The 20,435-nt window shown below is 46.7% G+C and overlaps 1 protein-coding gene across 1 annotated transcript in view; it reads left to right on the top strand.

The window, feature by feature from the left end:
* Nucleotides 1–20,435, top strand: part of calb2a (calbindin 2a) — a 374,587-nt gene that overhangs the window by 311,508 nt on the left and 42,644 nt on the right. The window contains exons 3-5 of the mRNA XM_041192190.1: nucleotides 12,010–12,036; nucleotides 15,848–15,909; nucleotides 16,619–16,699. Of these exons, the coding sequence (XP_041048124.1) occupies nucleotides 12,010–12,036; nucleotides 15,848–15,909; nucleotides 16,619–16,699 (170 nt within the window). The remainder of the gene's footprint in view (nucleotides 1–12,009; nucleotides 12,037–15,847; nucleotides 15,910–16,618; nucleotides 16,700–20,435) is intronic.

Raw genomic sequence — 20,435 nt, forward strand, 5'->3', positions numbered from 1 at the left:
ACGTATACACACTCTCTCACCCCCACACAGTGAACACAGACACAATCCCACACACACACACACACACACACACACACACACACAGTGAACACAGAAGCACTCTTTCAAACACACACGCACAGTGAAGAGAGAGACACACACACAGTGAACACAGAAACACACTTTCATACACATGGGGTCAGTGAACACAGACACACACTCACACACACAGTGAGCTCAGACACACTCTCATGCACACACAATGAACAGAGACACTCTCTCACACACACAAGGAACATATACACACTCTCTCACCCACACACAGTGAACACAGACACAATCCCACACACACACACACACACACACACACACACACACACAGTGAACACAGAAGCACTCTTTCAAACACACACGCACAGTGAAGAGAGAGACACACACACAGTGAACACAGAAACACACTTTCATACACATGGGGTCAGTGAACACAGACACACACTCACACACACAGTGAGCTCAGACACACTCTCATGCACACACAATGAACAGAGACACTCTCTCACACACACAAGGAACATATACACACTCTCTCACCCACACACAGTGAACACAGACACAATCCCACACACACACACACACACACACACACACACACACACACACACACACACACACAGTGAACACAGACACAATCCCACACACACACACACACACACACAGAGTGAAGAGAGACACACACACACAGTGAACACAGAAACACACTGTCACACACATGGGGTCAGTGGACACAGACACACTCTCTCACACACACACTGAACACAGATACACTCTCTGTCACACACACAGTGAACACAGGCACACTCTCTCACAAACACACACACACATACACAATGAATACAGACACAATCTCTCACACACACACAGTGAGCACAGACGCACTCACTCACACACAGTGAACACAGACACTATCTCACACACACACAGTGAACAGAGACAGACTCTCACACACACACAGTCAACACAGACACACTCTCTCTCACACACACAATGAACACAGACACACTCTCACACCACACACACAGTAAACACAGACACACTCTCACACACACAGTGAGCTCAGACACACTCTCATGCACACACAATGAACAGAGACACACTCTCTCACACACACAAGGAACATATACACACTCTCTCACACACACACTGTGAACACAGACACATTCCCACACACATACACACACACACACAGTGAACACAGAAGCACTCTTTCACACACAAACACACACAGTGAAGAGAGACACACACACACAGTGAACACAGAAACACACTTTTACACACATGGGCTCAGTGAACACAGACACACTCTCTCACACACACTCTGAACACAGATTCCCTCTCTGTCACACACACAGTGAACACAGGCACACTCTCTCTCACAAACACACACACACACTTACACAATGAATACAGACACAATCTCTCACACACACACAGTGAACACAGACACACTCACTCACACACAGTGAACACAGACACACTATCTCACACACACACAGTGAACAGAGACAGACTATCACACACACACAGTCAACACAGACACACTCTCTCTCACACACACAATGAACACAGACACACTCTCACACCATACACACAGTCAACACAGACACACTCTCACACACACACTGAGCTCAGACACACTCTCATGCACACACAATGAACAGAGACACTCTCTCACACACACAAGGAACGTATACACACTCTCTCACCCACACACAGTGAACACAGACACAATCCCACACACACACACACACACACACACACACACACACACACACACACACACACACAGTGAACACAGAAGCACTCTTTCACACACACACGCACAGTGAAGAGAGAGACACACACACAGTGAACACAGAAACACACTTTCATACACATGGGGTCAGTGAACACAGACACACTCTCTCACACACACACTGAACACAGATACACTCTCTGTCACACACACAGTGAACAGAGACAGACTTTCACACACACACACAGTCAACACAGACACACTCTCTCTCACACACACAATGAACACAGACACACTCTCACACCACACACACAGTCAACCCAGACACACTCTCACACACACAGTGAGCTCAGACACACTCTCATGCACACACATTGAACAGAGACACACTCTCTCACACACACAAGGAACATATACACACTCTCTCTCACACACACACAGTGAACACAGACACAATCCCACACACACACACACACACACACAGTGAACACAGAAGCACTCTTTCACACACACAAACACAGTGAAGAGAGACACACACACACAGTGAACACAGAAACACACTTTCACACACATGGGGTCAATGAACACAGACACACACTCTCACACACACACTGAACACAGATACACTCTCTGTCGCACTCACAGTGAACACAGGCACACTCTCTCTCACAAACACACACATACATACACAATGAAGACAGACACAATCTCTCACACACATACAGTGAACACAGACACACTCACTCACACACACAGTGACCTCAGACACACTCTCATGCACACACAATGAACAGAGACACACTCTCTCACACACACAAGGAACATATACACACTCTCTCACACACACACAGTGAACACAGACACAATCCCACACACACACACACACACACACACACACAGTGAACACAGAAGCACTCTTTCACACACAAACACACACAGTGAAGAGAGACACACACACACAGTGAACACAGAAACACTCTTTCACACACATGGGGTCAGTGAACACAGACACACACACACACACTGAACACAGATACACTCTCTGTCACACACACAGTGAACACAGGCACACTCTCTCTCACAAACACACACACACACATACACAATGAATACAGACACAATCTCTCACACACACACAGTGAACACAGACGCACTCACTCACACACAGTGAACACAGACACACTATCTCACACACACACAGTGAACAGAGACAGACTCTCACACACACACAGTCAACACAGACACACTCTCTCTCACACACACAATGAACACAGACACACTCTCACACCACACACACAGTAAACACAGACACACTTTCACACACACTGTGAGCTCAAACACACTGTCATGCACACACAATGAACAGAGACACACTCTCTCACACACACACAAGGAACATATACACACTCTCTCACACACACACAGTGAACACAGAAACCCTCTTTCACACACACACACACAGTGAAGAGAGACACACACACACAGTGAACACAGAAACACACTATCACACACATGGGGTCAGTGAACACAGACACACTCTCTCACACACACACTAAACACAGATACACTCTCTGCCACACACACAGTGAACACAGGCACACTCTCTCTTACACACACACACAATGAATACAGACACAATCTCTCACACATAGGCAGTGAGCACAGACAGACTATCTCACACACACACAGTGAACAGAGACACACTCTCTCACACACACACAGTAAACACAGACACAATCTCTGACACACACAGTGAACACAGACATACTATCTCACACACACACACAGTGAACACGGACACACATTCCCACACACACAGTGAACACAGACACACCCAAAACACACAGTGAACACAGACACACTCTCTCACACACAGTCAGCACAGAAACACTCTCTGTCACACACACAGTGAACACAGGCACACTCTCTCTCACACACACACACACACACAATGAATACAGACACAATCTCTCACACACACACTGTGAACATAGACACACTATCTAACACACACAGTGAACACAGACACACATTCCCACACACACAGTGAACACAGAAGCACTCTTTGACACACAAACACACACACACACAGACTGTGAACACAGACACACTCAAACACACACAGTGAACACAGACAGACTCTCTCACACACACACAACACACACACACACACACACACACACAACACACACACACACAGTGAACATAGACACACTCCCTCACACACAGACAGTGTACACGGACACACTGTCTCACACACAAAATTGTGAACACAGACGCACTCTCTCTCTCTCACACACACACAGTGAACACAGATCCAATCTCTTACACACTGCAGTGAACACAGACACAATCTCTGACACAAACACACAGTGAACACAGAAACACTCTCTCACACACAGTGAACACAGACACACTCTCTCTCTCTCTCTCTCACACACACACACACAGTCATCACAGACACACTCACACATACACAGTGAACACAGACACACTCTCTCTCACACAAACACACACACAGTCAACACAGACACATCTTCACTGACACACACACAGTCAACACAGACACACTCTCACACTCACAGTGAACACAGACACACTCTCTCTCACACACACAGTCAACACAGACACACACTCTCTCACACACACAGTGAATACAGACACACTCACTCACACAAAATGAACACACATACAGTCTCATACACACAATGAACACAGAAGCACTCTTTCTCACACACACACACACACACACACACGCACAGTGAACACCGACACACTCTCTCACACACACAGATGGAACATAGACATACTCTCTCACAGGATCACACAGTGAACACAGACACACTCTCTCACACACAAAATGAACACAGACACACATTCCCACACACACAGTGAAGACAGAAGCAGTCTTTCACACACAAACACACACACACACACTGTGAACACAGACACACTCAAACACACACAGTGAACACAGACTCTCTCACACACACACAACACACACACAGTGAACATAGACACACTCCCTCACACACAGACAGTGTACACGGACACACTGTCTCACACACACAAAATTGTGAACACAGACACACTCTCTCTCTCTCACACACACACAGTGAACACAAATCCAATCTCTCACACACTGCAGTGAACACAGACACAATCTCTGACACAAACACACAGTGAACACAGAAACACTCTCTCACATACACAGTGAACACAGTCACACACTCTCTCACACACACACACACACACACACACACAGTGAACACAGACACATGTTCACTGACACACACATAGTGAACACAGACAGACTCTCTCTCGCACATACAGTCAACACCGACACACTCTCTCTCACACACACAGTCAACACAGACGTACTGTCTCTCACACACAAGTGAACACAGACATACTCACACACACACAGTGCACACAGGCACACTTCCTGACACACAGTGAACACAGACACACTCTCTCACACACAGTGAACTGAGACACACTCTCTCACACACACTCAGAGTGAACACAGAATCACTCTCACACACACACTGAACACAGAAACACTCTCACACACACACTGTGAACACAGACACACTCTCTCTCACACAGACACACACACAAACACAGTGAACACAGGCATACTCTCTCACATGTACACAGTGAACACAGGCACACTCTCTCACACACAAACTGTGAACACAGCCACACTCACTCTCATACACACAGAGTGAACACAGACACATTCTCACACACACACTGAACACAGAAACACTCTCTCTCACACACACATTGTGAACACAGACACACTCTCTCTCTCACACAGACACACACACAAACACACTGTGAACACAGGCATACTCTCTCACATGTACACAGTGAACAGGCACACTCTCACACACACAAACTGTGAACACAGCCACACACACTCTCATACACACAGAGTGAACACAGACACATTCTCCCACACACACAGTGAACAGAGACACACTAACACATACACACACAGTGAACACAGACACACACTCTCTCACACACACACAGTGAACACAGACACACTCACACACAAAATGAACACACATACAGTCTCATACACACAGTGAACACAGAAGCACTCTTTCACACACACACACACACACACACACACACAGTGAACACCGATACACTCTCTCACACACACAGATGGAACATAGACATACTCTCTCACAGGATCACACAGTGAACACAGACACACTCTCTCACACACAAAATGAACACAGACACACATTCCCACACACACAGTGAACACAGAAGCACTCATTCACACACAAACACACACACACACACAAACACTGTGAGCACAGACACACTCAAACACACACAGTGAACACAGATTCTCTCACACACACACAACGCACACACAGTGAACATAGACACACTCCCATATACACACACACAGTGAACACAGACACACACTCTCTCACACACATACAGTGAATACAGACACACTCGCTCACGCACACATAATGAACACACACACAGTCTCACACACATAGTGAACACATAAGCACTATTTCACACACACACACAAAGTGAACACAGACACACTCTCTCACACACACAGGTGGAACAAGGACACACTGTCTCACCGACCCACACAGTGAACACAGACACACTCTCTCACACACACGATGAACATAGACAAACTCTGTCTCACACACACAGTGAACACAGACACACTCCCACACACACGCACAGTTAACACAGAAGCACTGTTTCACAATCACACACACACTGTGAAGAGAGACACACTGCCTCTCACGCACACAGTGAACACAGAAACAGACTTACACACACACAGTCAGTGAACACAGACACACTCTCACACACACACTGAACACAGATACACTCTCTGTCACACACACAGTGAACACAGGCTCTCTCTCTCTCTCACACACACACACACACACACACACACACACACAATGAATACAGACACAATCTCTCACACATACGCAGTGAACACAGGCACACTATCTCACACACACACAGTGAACACAGACACACTGTCTCACACACACACACACACACACACACACACACAGTCAACACACACACTCACTCATACACAGTGAACACAGACAGACTCTCTCTCACAAACACACACACACAAAGTGAACACGGACACATCTTCACTGACACACACACAGTGAACACAGACACACTCACTCACACACACAGTGAACACAGGCAGACTCTTTCTCACACACACAGTGAACAGAGACCCAATCTCTCACACACTGCAGTGAACACAGACACAATCTCTGACACAAACACACAGTGAACACAGAAACACTCTCACACATGCACAGTGAACACAGACACACTCTCTCTCTCACACACACACATACACACAGTCAACAGAGACACACTCACACATACACAGTGAACACAGACACACTCTCTCACACAAACACACACACATAGTGAACACAGACACATCTTCACTGACACACACACAGTGAACACAGACAGAGTCTCTCTCACACACAGTCAACACAGACACACTCTCACACTCACAGTGAACACAGACACACTCTCTTTCACACGCACTCTCTCACACACACAGTCAACACAGACATACTGTCTCTCACACACAAGTGAACACAGACATACTCACACACACACACAGTGCACACAGAAACACTCCTTGACACACAGACAGTGAACATAGACAGACTATCTCACACACATAGTGAACACAGACACACTTTCCCACACACACAGTGAACACAGACACACTCAAACACACAGTGAACACAGACAGACTCACAAACACACAGTGAACATAGGCACACTCCCTCACTCACAGAAAGTGAAAACAGACACACTGTCTCACACACAAACTCTCTCTCTCTTTCTCACACACACAGTGAACACAGACACAATCTCTGACACAAACACACAGTGAACACAGAAACACTCTCTCACACACACAGTGCACACAGATGCACTCTCTCTGACAAACACAAACACACAGTGATCACAGACACACTCACACACACACAGTGAACACAGACACACTCTCGCTCACAAACACACACAAACAGTGAACACAGACACACTCTCTCACACACACATAGTGAACACACTCACAATCTCTCACACACATGCAGTGAACACAGAATCAATCTCTGATGCACTCACACACACACACACTGTGAACACAGCCACACTCTCTCACACACACACACACAGTGAACACACACACTCGCACACACGCACACACACACACACACATACAGTGAGCACAGGTATACTATCCCACACGCACACAGTGAACACAGGCACACTCTCGCGCACACAAACCGTGAACACAGCCACACTCACTCACATACACACAGAGTGAACACAGACACATTCTCCCACACACACAGTGAACACAGACACACACTCTCTCACACACACACAGTGAATACAGACACATTCGCTCACGGACACACAATGAACACACACACAGTCTCATACACACAGTGAACACAGCAGCACTCTTTCACACACACACAGAGTGAACACAGACACACTATCTCACACACACACACTGATCCCAAACCCAATCACTCTCACACACACAGTATGATCACAGACTCTCTCTCACACATACACACACACATACAGTGAACACAGGTATACTCTCTCACACGCACAGTGAACACAGGCACAATCTCACACACACACAATGAACATAGACACACTGTCTCACACTCACACAGTGAACACAGACACACTCCCCCCCACCCACACAGTGAACACAGAAGCACCCTTTCACACACACACACAGTGAAGAGAGACACACGCACACAGTGAACAAAGAAACACACTTTCACACACACAGAATCAGCGAACGCAGCCACACTCTCTCACACACACACTGAACACATATACACTCTCTGTCACACAAACAGTGAACACAGCCACACTTACTCACATACACACAGAGTGAACACAGACACATTCTCCCACACACACAGTGAACACAGACACAGCAGCACATAAACACACAGTGAACACAGACACACACTCTCTCACACACACACAGTGAACACAGAAGCACTCTTTCACACACACAAACAGTGAACACAGACATACTCTTTCACACACACAGATCGAACACAGACACACTCTCTGACAGACTCACACAGTGAACACTGACAAACTCTTTCACACGCACAATGAACATAGGCACACTCTCTCTCACACACACACAGTGAACACAGACACACTCCCATATACGCACACACAGTGAACACAGAAGCACTCTTTCACACACACACAGTGAAGAGAGACATACGCACACAGTGAACACAGAAACACACTTTCACACACACAGAGTCAGTGAACGCAGAAACACTCTCTCACACACACAGTGCACACAGATGCACTCTCTCTGACAAACACAAACACACAGTGATCACAGACACACTCACACACACACAGTGAACACAGACACACTCTCGCTCACAAACACACACAAACAGTGAACACAGACACACTCTCTCACACACACATAGTGAACACACTCACAATCTCTCACACACATGCAGTGAACACAGAATCAATCTCTGATGCACTCACACACACACACACTGTGAACACAGCCACACTCTCTCACACACACACACACAGTGAACACACACACTCGCACACACGCACACACACACACACACATACAGTGAGCACAGGTATACTATCCCACACGCACACAGTGAACACAGGCACACTCTCGCGCACACAAACAGTGAACACAGCCACACTCACTCACATACACACAGAGTGAACACAGACACATTCTCCCACACACACAGTGAACACAGACACACACTCTCTCACACACACACAGTGAATACAGACACATTCGCTCACGGACACACAATGAACACACACACAGTCTCATACACACAGTGAACACAGCAGCACTCTTTCACACGCACACAGAGTGAACACAGACACACTATCTCACACACACACACTGATCCCAAACCCAATCACTCTCACACACACACAGTATGATCACAGACTCTCTCTCACACATACACACACACATACAGTGAACACAGGTATACTCTCTCACACGCACAGTGAACACAGGCACAATCTCACACACACACAATGAACATAGACACACTGTCTCACACTCACACAGTGAACACAGACACACTCCCCCACACCCACACAGTGAACACAGAAGCACCCTTTCACACACACACACAGTGAAGAGAGACACACGCACACAGTGAACAAAGAAACACACTTTCACACACACAGAATCAGCGAACGCAGCCACACTCTCTCACACACACACTGAACACATATACACTCTCTGTCACACAAACAGTGAACACAGCCACACTTACTCACATACACACAGAGTGAACACAGACACATTCTCCCACACACACAGTGAACACAGACACAGCAGCACATAAACACACAGTGAACACAGACACACACTCTCTCACACACACACAGTGAACACAGAAGCACTCTTTCACACACACAAACAGTGAACACAGACATACTCTTTCACACACACAGATCGAACACAGACACACTCTCTGACAGACTCACACAGTGAACACTGACAAACTCTTTCACACGCACAATGAACATAGGCACACTCTCTCTCACACACACACAGTGAACACAGACACACTCCCATATACGCACACACAGTGAACACAGAAGCACTCTTTCACACACACACAGTGAAGAGAGACATACGCACACAGTGAACACAGAAACACACTTTCACACACACAGAGTCAGTGAACGCAGAAACACTCTCTCACACACACACTGAACACAGATACAGTCTCTGTCACACACACAGTGAACACATGCACACTCTCTCACACACACACAGTGAACACAGACACAATCTCTCAGACACATGCAGTGAACACAGAATCAATCTCTGATGCACTCACACACACACACACACACACAGTGAACACAGACACACTCTGACACACACACACACACACACACACACACACACACACACAGAGTGAACACAGACACACCATCTCACACTCACACACACTGATTCCAGACATAATCTCTCTCACACACACAGTGTGAACACAGACACACTCTCTCTCACACACACACACACATACGGTGAACACGGGTATACTCTCTCACGTGCACACAGTGAACACAGGCACACTCACACACACAAACAATGAACACATCCACACTCACTCACATACACACAGAGTGAACACTGACACATTCTCCCACACACACAGTGAACAGACACACTAACACCTAAACACACAGTGAACACAGACACACACACACACACACACAGAGTGCACACAGACACACCCCCTGACACACAGACACACTCCCTAACACACAGACAGTGAACACAGACACACTCTCTCACACACAGTGAACTCAGACACACTCTCACACACACACAGAGTGAACACAGACACATTCTCTTTTGCACACACACACACACACACACACACACACACACACACACACACACAGAGTGAACGCACACACACTATCTCACACACACACACTGAACACAGACAGAATCTCTCTCACACGCACACAGTGAACACAGGCACACTCTCAGACACACAAACAGTGAATACATCCACACTCTCACACACACAGAGTGAACACAGACACATTCTCCCACACACACAGTGAACAGAGACACACTAACACATACACACACAGTGCACACAGACACACACTCTCTCACACACACACACAGTGAATATAGACACACTCGCTCACGCACACGCAATGAACACACACACAGTCTCATACACAGTGAACACAGACACACTCTCTCACACACACACACTGAACACAGACACACTCTCTCTCCCAAACATACTGAACACAAACACACTGTCTCACACACCCAGTCCATGATGAAAGAGGGGGAAATTCAGGCATTAGAACGGTTTAAAATTGATAAGGAGGATGTATTCAATAGGTTATCTGCACTTAAAATTGATAAGGCACTGGATTCGGAAGAGATGCAACCAAGGCTACTGAGGGAATTGAGAGTGGAAATTGTAAAGGAACTGGCTATAATTTTTCAGTCTTCTTTAGATTCAGGGATAGTGCCAGAGGACTGGAAAATTGCAAACGTTACACTCTTCTCCAGAAAAGGATGTAAAGATAAGTTTAGCAGCTACAGGTCAGTCAATTTAACCTTGATGGTGGGGAAGCTTCTAGAAATGCTAATTCAAAACAAAATTAATAGTCACTGGGTAAAGCATGAGTGTGACATAGCAATGACGTCGGGCGAGTGTTCTGATGTCATCGCTCACTTGCACGATATTTCAATCAGCGAGTGCGCACGGGAGTCGACAACGCACCCCTTGACAATTAAGAGCACTGTTAAACCTGTTAATAAATTAATTAAAGTGAAATTTTCCCTGCCGCCCAACCTTACAGTTCCATGGACGGGATGAGGTTTTGAGCATTGATTAAAAAAACAATAACATTTTTAAAGCTCATTTTTAACATGTACCTGCTCAGATTCACCTGAGGGGACACGTTTTCCTTATTTTTCCATTCTTTGTTTTTAATGTGAAAGATCTTCAGCTCCCTGAGGCAGCTCTGTGCCTTCAGGGAGCTTTCACTGAACGCACCCCGCGTGCATGCGCACATTTCAGCATTCGCACTCCTCTCACCCCCCACCCTGACAGCGCTGAGGTTATCAGTGCGTGTTTCACCTTGGCTGGCCGGTAATTGGCCAACCAGCATGAAATGGCGGTCAGGGCCCAATCACAGGCAGCGGTCAGTTTTGTGGCCGCTCCCGGGTCTGCCAGCCCGACAAGGTAAAAGTTCTGCCCATGGATACGGAATTGGAGGAGTGACAGGAAACGGGGTAGTGGGAAATTGATGATTTCAGACCGGAGGAAGGACTGTCCTTTCTGATATATATTAATGACCTAGAGCTTGGTGTACAGGGTACAATTTCAAAGTTTAGGGTTGATACGAAACTTGTAAGCAGTGTAAACTGTGAGAAGGATGGTGTAGGACTTCAAAAGGAACATAGGCAGGATGGTGGAATGGGCAGTTAGGTGCAGATGAAATTTAATGCAGAGAAATGTGAGGTGATTCATTTTGGGAGGAAGAACACAGAGAGACACTAGAAAGGGTACAATCCTAAAGGGGGTGCAGGATTTTCAATTCTGAGTCAGGAAACCAGCCGCCAGTTCAGTTCCAGGTTCTGACCCTGCATTGCAGGTTCCAGATGTACCCGCCAGAATTTTTGAAGCACCAGGTCAATTAATGGCAGGGACTGGACTCACCATCCAACCAGGGCTTCTAATGCTGGAGGGTCAATGGGAGGTCCTCCAGCACTCAGTGATCAACGGTGACCCCTCCACAGAATGGCTAGCAGCCCGAGCTGCAACCCAGCAGCCTAGAGGAGTGATTCACCGACCCCCTCCAACCCCACACACCCCCGACCCCAGGTTGGCTTGGATATTGTCCAGGAAAACATGAACTAGACACATTGCTGACCGGAAATGGCAGTACACACAGGAACGGCCCCATGATTAACATTAACTGTGCTGAATTGCTATCCACTGGGAAGCAGCAAGCAGCCAATCCGACCCCCATGCTGCCCTTCTTGAACGTGGCTCAGGGTGGGAATGGTCTTGGTGAACAACATGGAGGCTGAAAGCACCGGGAGGCCTGGCCCCCGACTTCAGCCCCGATCCGTTTGAAAACCCAGCTCAGAGTCGGAAAAGGGACATATAGGTTAAATGAGTGAGTAAAAATTTGGCTGATGGAGCATAATGTAGGAAAATGTGAACTTGTTCACCTTGGCAGGAAGGATAGAAGGGCAGCATGTTATTTAAATAGAGAGAGATTACAGAAATCTGAGGTAAAGAGAGATCAGGGTGTCCTTGTACATGAATCACACAAAGTTAGCATGCAGGGTACAGCAAGTAATTAGGAAGGCAAATGGAATTAATTCTTTTTTGCAAGGGAGATGGAATATAAAACTGGAGAAATCTTGTTACAACTCTGCAGGGCATTGGTGATGCCACACCTGGAGTACTATGTGCAGTTTTGATATCCTTACTTAAGGAGGGATATACCGGCATTGGAAACAGGTTAGAGAAGGTTCACGAGGCTGATTTCTGCAATGAGGGGATTTTCTTATGAGGAAAGGTTGAGCAGGTTAGGCTTATACTCATTAGAGTTTATAAGAATGAGGAGTGATCTTATTGAAACGTACAAGATTCTGAGGGGGCTTGACAGGGTAGATGTTGAGAAGATGTTTACACTTGTGGGGGAATCTCAAACTATGGGAAACAGTTTCAAAATAATGGGTCTCCCATGTAAGGTGCAGATGAATGGGAATTTCTTCTCTGAGGGTTGCTCTTCTTTGGAATTCTCTTCCCCAGAGAGCATTGGAGGCTGGGTCAGCGAATATATTCAAGGCTGAGTTAGACAGACTTTTGAGCTAAAGGAAGACAAGGGTTAAGCGGGGGAGGAGTGGGGGGTGTTTGCGGTGGGCAGGTAAGCTAAGTTAAGGCCGCAATCAGATCAACAGTAATCACATTTCATATTGAATGGCGGAGCAGGCTTGAGGGGCCAAGTAGCCTACTCCTGCTCCTGTCTCTTATATTCTTGTATACATATATGTGTGTGGGGACTGTGTGTGACTGTGTTAGGTGGGGGGTGGTGTAGGGTGCTTGTATCTGTATATGTGGTGCGTGTTTGTATGTACACATGTGTGTATGTATATATATATGTGTGGGCTGTGGGTATGTGTGTTGGGGTGTGTGGTGTCTTTGTGTGTGTGTAGTGTACATGTGCATTTGTGTGTTGGAGTTTGTGTGTGTGGGTGTGTATGTGTGGGGGTGTGTGTGTAGGTGTGTGTGGTGTGTGTCTGGGTGTTTATGCAGGTTTGTGTGTGGGGGAGTGTCTGTGGGTGTTTGTGTCTGTGTGTGTGTGTGAGCATGTGTGCATGTAGATGTTTGTGTAGTGTGTATATGTATTTGTGGTCTGTGGGCGTGTGTGTGGGATTGTGTCTTTGTGTGTATGTGGGGGGTGTGTGTGTATCTTTGTATGTGTGGGTGCGTGTGAGTTTGTGTGTATGTATGTGTATGGTGTGTTTGTGGGTGTGGGTGTGGGTACATGTGGGTGTGTGGGTGTTTGTGCATGTGTGGGGGGGCTGCCTGTATGTGTGTTTGTGTGTGGGTGGGCGTGTATGTATGCGTTTGTGTTTTGGTGTGTATGTATGCATGTCTTTGGGTGAGTGTGTGTGTTTTGTGTGTGGGTGTGTGTGTGGGGGCGTTTGTGTGTGTGTGGGTGTTTGCGTGTGTGGGTGTTTGTGTGTATGTGTGGGTGTGTGTGTGTATGTGTGTGTGTGTGGGTGTGGGTGTTTGTGTGTGTGTGTGGGTGTGTGTGTGGGTGTGTGTGTGGGTGTTTGTGTGTGTGGGGGGGTGTGTGGGGGGGTGTGTGTGGGTGTGTGTGTGTGCGTGTGTGTGTCGATGTGTGTGCGTGTATGTGTGTGTGTGTGTGTCGATGTGTGTATGGGTGTGCGTGTGTGTCGATGTATGTGTGGGTGTATGTGTGTGTGTGTGTGTTGATGTGTGTGTGTGTGTGTCGATGTGTGTATGGGTGTGCGTGTATGTGTGGTTGTATGTGTGTGTTTGTGTGTGTGTGTGTGTGTGTGTGTGGATGTGTGTATGGGTGTGTGTGTATGTGTGGTTGTATGTGTGTGTGTGTGTGTGTGTGTCGATGTGTGTATGGGTGTGTGTGTATGTGTGGTTGTGTGTGTGTGTGTGTGTGTGTTTGTGTGTGTGTGTGTGTGTGTGTATGTGCGTGTGTGTGTGTGTGTGTGTGTGTCGATATGTGTGTGGGTGTATTTCTTGTGCATGCCCAGAGTGCTTTGATATCATGGATCGCCTGTTCCACAGGAGATGATGAAAGTCTGACTTTGGCGGAGTTGCCCAGGTTTGCTTCAAACTTTCCCATTCAGCCTGACAGTGAAATGTATTTAGTGCATGTGTTTTGTTTTGCAAAAGCAGGAAATACAGATGAAGGAATTTATGGAAAAATATGACAGGAATGCAGATGGCAGGATTGAGATTGCTGAGGTAAGTGTGCCTGTACCACTGATTGGGGCTCTATTCCCATCAGCTACCCCACCTCCTACTCCAACCCTGGGTGGTCATATGAATCTGAAGCATATAATCCCGATTGTGTAAAGGTTTCTGCTGCTCTGGTGCTGCGACACACCCTTGGGAAGGTCCCCAAACTCCACCCTCAATATGTGCTGAGGTCTCAGCTTGGGGGAGGGGGGAGTGGTGGGGGAATAGTGTTGGAACAGCATTAGAATTGGACTCAGCACCTTTGGTGGGGAGCAGGATTTGGATCTGCCATGATGCCCCCATAGTCAAATAGCCTGTCAAAGTCAGGATGAAACTTTGCCTGAACAGGAGGCCTGGGGAGAAATTGGAAGAAAGAAAAAGATCGGAACTTCTTTGCGATATAGAAAAGCCAGTTTCCTGTTGGGGACATTGAGCAATGTGATAGAGTTCCGTCTCACAGCAATGTCCCCAGGATACCCCTTGTGCTGAATATTCAATCCCATCCATGCTGGGCTGGGCATATCAAAACCACAGGCACCTGGAGCACTCTCAGGCACCTCTACAAGATCAGCTGTGGAGGTACATTGGTGAAAGCTGGCAATAGTCATTGCGGTTGTGGTTTCTGTTCTATTAGCTGGGGGCTGGTGTTTAGGGTAAGAGTGTAGGAAGCCATAGACCAGAGGGAAATAATAATATTCACCCTGTTCCCTTACAGTTGGCCCAGATACTTCCGACAGAAGAGAACTTCCTCCTGTGTTTCCGGCAGTGTGTACGATCCAGTGCGGAGTTTATGGAGGTATGAAAAGTTGCAGCTGGGGTGGGGGACTGCACTGGAGTCCAGATCAAACTCAGGCCTAAACACTAACAACACAGAGCGGCTGTCAGTGGGAGTAGTCCAGAGTGAGGAACTTTCCACACTTCAGCATCAATTGACATTAATTTTCAAACTCATTCACTGTTTTGGGGTTCAGTTTGATCTTGGGAGTTCATTTTGAAAATACCTGTGACTACCACCATTCAGATGGATAAGAGCATCATTACCTCCAGGTTTCCCACCAAGTCACAAACCATCCTGACTTAGATATGTCACTGTTCCTTCACTGGGTCACAATCCTGGAACTCTCTCCCTAACAGTGCTGTGGGTGTACCTATGTCACATACGAACATACTGGTGAACATATGAATTAGGAGCAGGAGTAGGCCACTCGGCCCTTTGAACCTGCTCCACCATTCAATACGATCATGGCTGACCTGAGTGTGACCTCAACTCCACACTCTGCCAACCCGCAATAACATGGCCTGCAGTGACTTAAGGCAGCTCACCACCACCTTATCATGGTCATTTCAGAATGGCTATTAAGTCCCAGTCTTGCTATATCCTGAGAGTGAATTAACTAAATTATCCATTCAATTGGGATATTTTTTAACAAGGAGGGTTCCTCTTCCCAGGAGGAATGAACCTCACAATGATTTCATTCACTTGCAAACAGCCAGGGAGCCTCTATTTGTTGGATCACACTCCTTGGCGACTTGGAACCTTTGGTCCTCTCTGACGGTCCAGTGCATAGCCAAAAATGGGGGAGATACTTCCCCATTGTTTACTCTGGGAAACCATCAATGCCATTCCAGGTGGGGTTGCATAGATTAATATCCTCCTCTGCCAAGAAGTGTAGAACAGGGGCAGAGGTTGGTGGCGTGAGCAAGGCGAAAAGGAACTGGAACCCCAAACCCAATCAGCGAGCAATGAGGGGTTTTGGTGGAGACCAGAGCTAAACTGAGCAACTTGTAGAATGGGGAAAATCTCCAGGGGCAGAATTTTCAGGTTGGCGGGCAGCTGTGAATGACAGGCCCAGGAGCGGCTGGGGAACAGACCGCCAATCACGATCGGCCTCTCAACCTCGACTTCACACTGCTGGCCAATTAACGGCCAGCCAAGGTGACGCATGCACTGAGAGGCTCAGCGCTGCAGGGGTGAGGGCAGGAGGAGGGCGAGCGCTGAATTTAGCATCGGCTTGGCAGAGCGAGGAAGGAAAGTCCCCTGAAGGCAGAGAGCTACCTCAGGGAGCTGACGAATTTAAAATCAATAAAAACAGAATGTAAAATCAGGAAAAAATGTCCACCCATCAGAATGAGACACCTCAACATAAGGATGATGAAAGTTTTTTCAAAGCATTTTAATTTTTTTTTAATTAATCACGGAAACCTCATCCCACCATTCGATGAGGTTTCCTCAAAAATGCAAAGTCCACCTGGCCGATTTGCTGACCCGCCAACCGTAACACTGGATGGGCAGCAGAAAATCCCTGTCAATTGCTACTTTAATGGCCTTAATAAACCTCTTAATTGTTGGTTGGCATGCTGCCAACGCTCACGCACACTCGCCGATCAAAATATCCTGTAAGTGCATAATGTTGTCAGGACACTCGCCCGATGTCATCACGCGCTATTTCACACTTGAGCACACCAAGCGGAAAATATTACCCCAGATACCCCATGGTAAAACTTAATGAACTGGGGGGCCCTAAGCAGGGAAACTGGTAGTGTGCTAACTGAATCAGTGCTCAACAGCTTCCCGATTCTGGTGAACAGTGCGGGGAGATTAATCCCAGACCCCAGTGAGTTCAACAAGCAATTTATTGAACTGCTAAATCTTGCTGTATCCCGCAGAGTCCCAAACCATTGCCCAGACTAACATGTCACCTGCCAACTTCACCCTTTCCCAACTTTCACAAGGCAAAGGGTCGGACTTCCCAATGCCGAGATTATCCAGTCCTGCCGAAAGTCAATGGAGTTTTGGCTGGGCCGCCGAACCTCCCGGGGCAGGTCCCACCACAACAGGATCAGAAAACCCTGGCCAAAGTTTCTAGACTCCCCAATCTCAGCCAAGTTCGCAGTAACAATTCCCCTCATGTGGAAAAGCTCCTGGTTCTGCCAGGTAATTAACTTTACAAACAACTTTATTCAGAACCAGAAAAGGAGTGAGAGAGAGAGAAAGGTGAAAAAAAGGGGGGGATAGAATAATCCGAAAATGGAGGAAGAGAAAAGCAAATAGAAAATGGAGAGAAATAATTGGATAAATATAGAATGAGACAGAGCGGGAGACCAGAAAGGGGCTGGAGAAAGGGAGGGAACAAGAATATGAAGGATGAGAGAGAGAAATTAAAAGAGGGAGCGAGAAATAGGAGAAAAAAGGAAGTGGTTTGGTTTCCACTACGAATACTATATGGGTCTCTCTCCGGATAATTTGTGGCCTGTTCTGGATTGGGAAGGTTTCCCAATACTTATGAGTGACTTAGGTCTAACTTGGGTACTCTATGTGTACCCTAAGATTCTAGGTAAGTACACCTCTTTCTTGTATAGACTATTCCATCTTCTCTTCCCAGTCTCTTGCACACGACCACTAATGTCACTGTCACATCATGATACAGATCACTATCTCATTGCCATAACTATTACCCATTATTTTACATTTCCCCCCCAAGCATAGTCCCATTTCTTTAATGACTATTTTCAACTATTTTCTTAAACTATTTTTATGCCAACCATCTCCCCGCAAGCCCAAACTTCCCAGGTTAAGCCTTGCGGTGCCTTCACAGCTCCCCCGATCTTGTTCCTGTCATTGTTGATCGAGGGTGATGGTCTTTAATCAGTTTGCTGGCTGGATCACCATTTTGTGAAGTGATTGACGCCATCTTCATTTCATCATCCCAGAGCTTGTGATATTCAAACTCATTCGCCCTTTCAGCCTGTAACAATGCTCAAACGTTTCTGTTCCGCCTCAATGTTCCAAAGGGAGTTTGATCGAGGTAGGAACTTGGTTGGTCTGCTTGTTCATGGACTGTGTCTTCAGACTCAATGCACATCACTATCTCATTACCATAACTACTAACCCATTATTCTACAGAGAGGGACAGCAAAAAGAGAGAAGGAGCCAGAAAAGGAAGGGGAGAGAGAAAATAAACTGGATAGATAAATGATGAAGATGAGATAGAGAAATAAGAATGAGATAGAGAGAAGATGGGAGAGATAACCAGGAAAGAGGAAGAGAGGACAAGAAAAAAGGGGGGAAGTGAGACAGAAACTAGAAAAAGGAAGAAGGGAGAGGGCAAGAAACCAGAAAAAAGGAGAGACAGAATGAGAGCCAGACGAGGACTGAGAGAGATAGAACCATGAAAAGGAGAGAGAATGCCAGAGAGGAGGTAGAAGCAGAAAATGAGGCAGAGAATGCGAGGGAACCAATAAAACAAGACAGACCAAAAGAAAATAAAGAGAATGAATCAGAAAAAGGAAGAAGTGAGAACACATAGAGGAGTGAACCAGAAAAACAAATATGGAGAGAGAGTGAGAGAGAGACAGTAAGAGGAGGAAGGGAGAGAGAGAGAGAACCAGTAAGAGGAGAGATAGAGGGAACCAGTAAGAGGAGAGAGGGAGAGAGAGAGAATCAGTAAGAGGAGAGAGGGAGAGAGAGAGAGAACCAGTATGAGGAGAGATGGAGAGAGACAGAGAGAACTAGCAAAAGGAGAGAGAGAGAA

This window comes from Carcharodon carcharias, chromosome 7, assembly GCF_017639515.1.
Source record: "Carcharodon carcharias isolate sCarCar2 chromosome 7, sCarCar2.pri, whole genome shotgun sequence".
In the NCBI taxonomy this organism is placed as follows: domain Eukaryota; kingdom Metazoa; phylum Chordata; class Chondrichthyes; order Lamniformes; family Lamnidae; genus Carcharodon; species Carcharodon carcharias.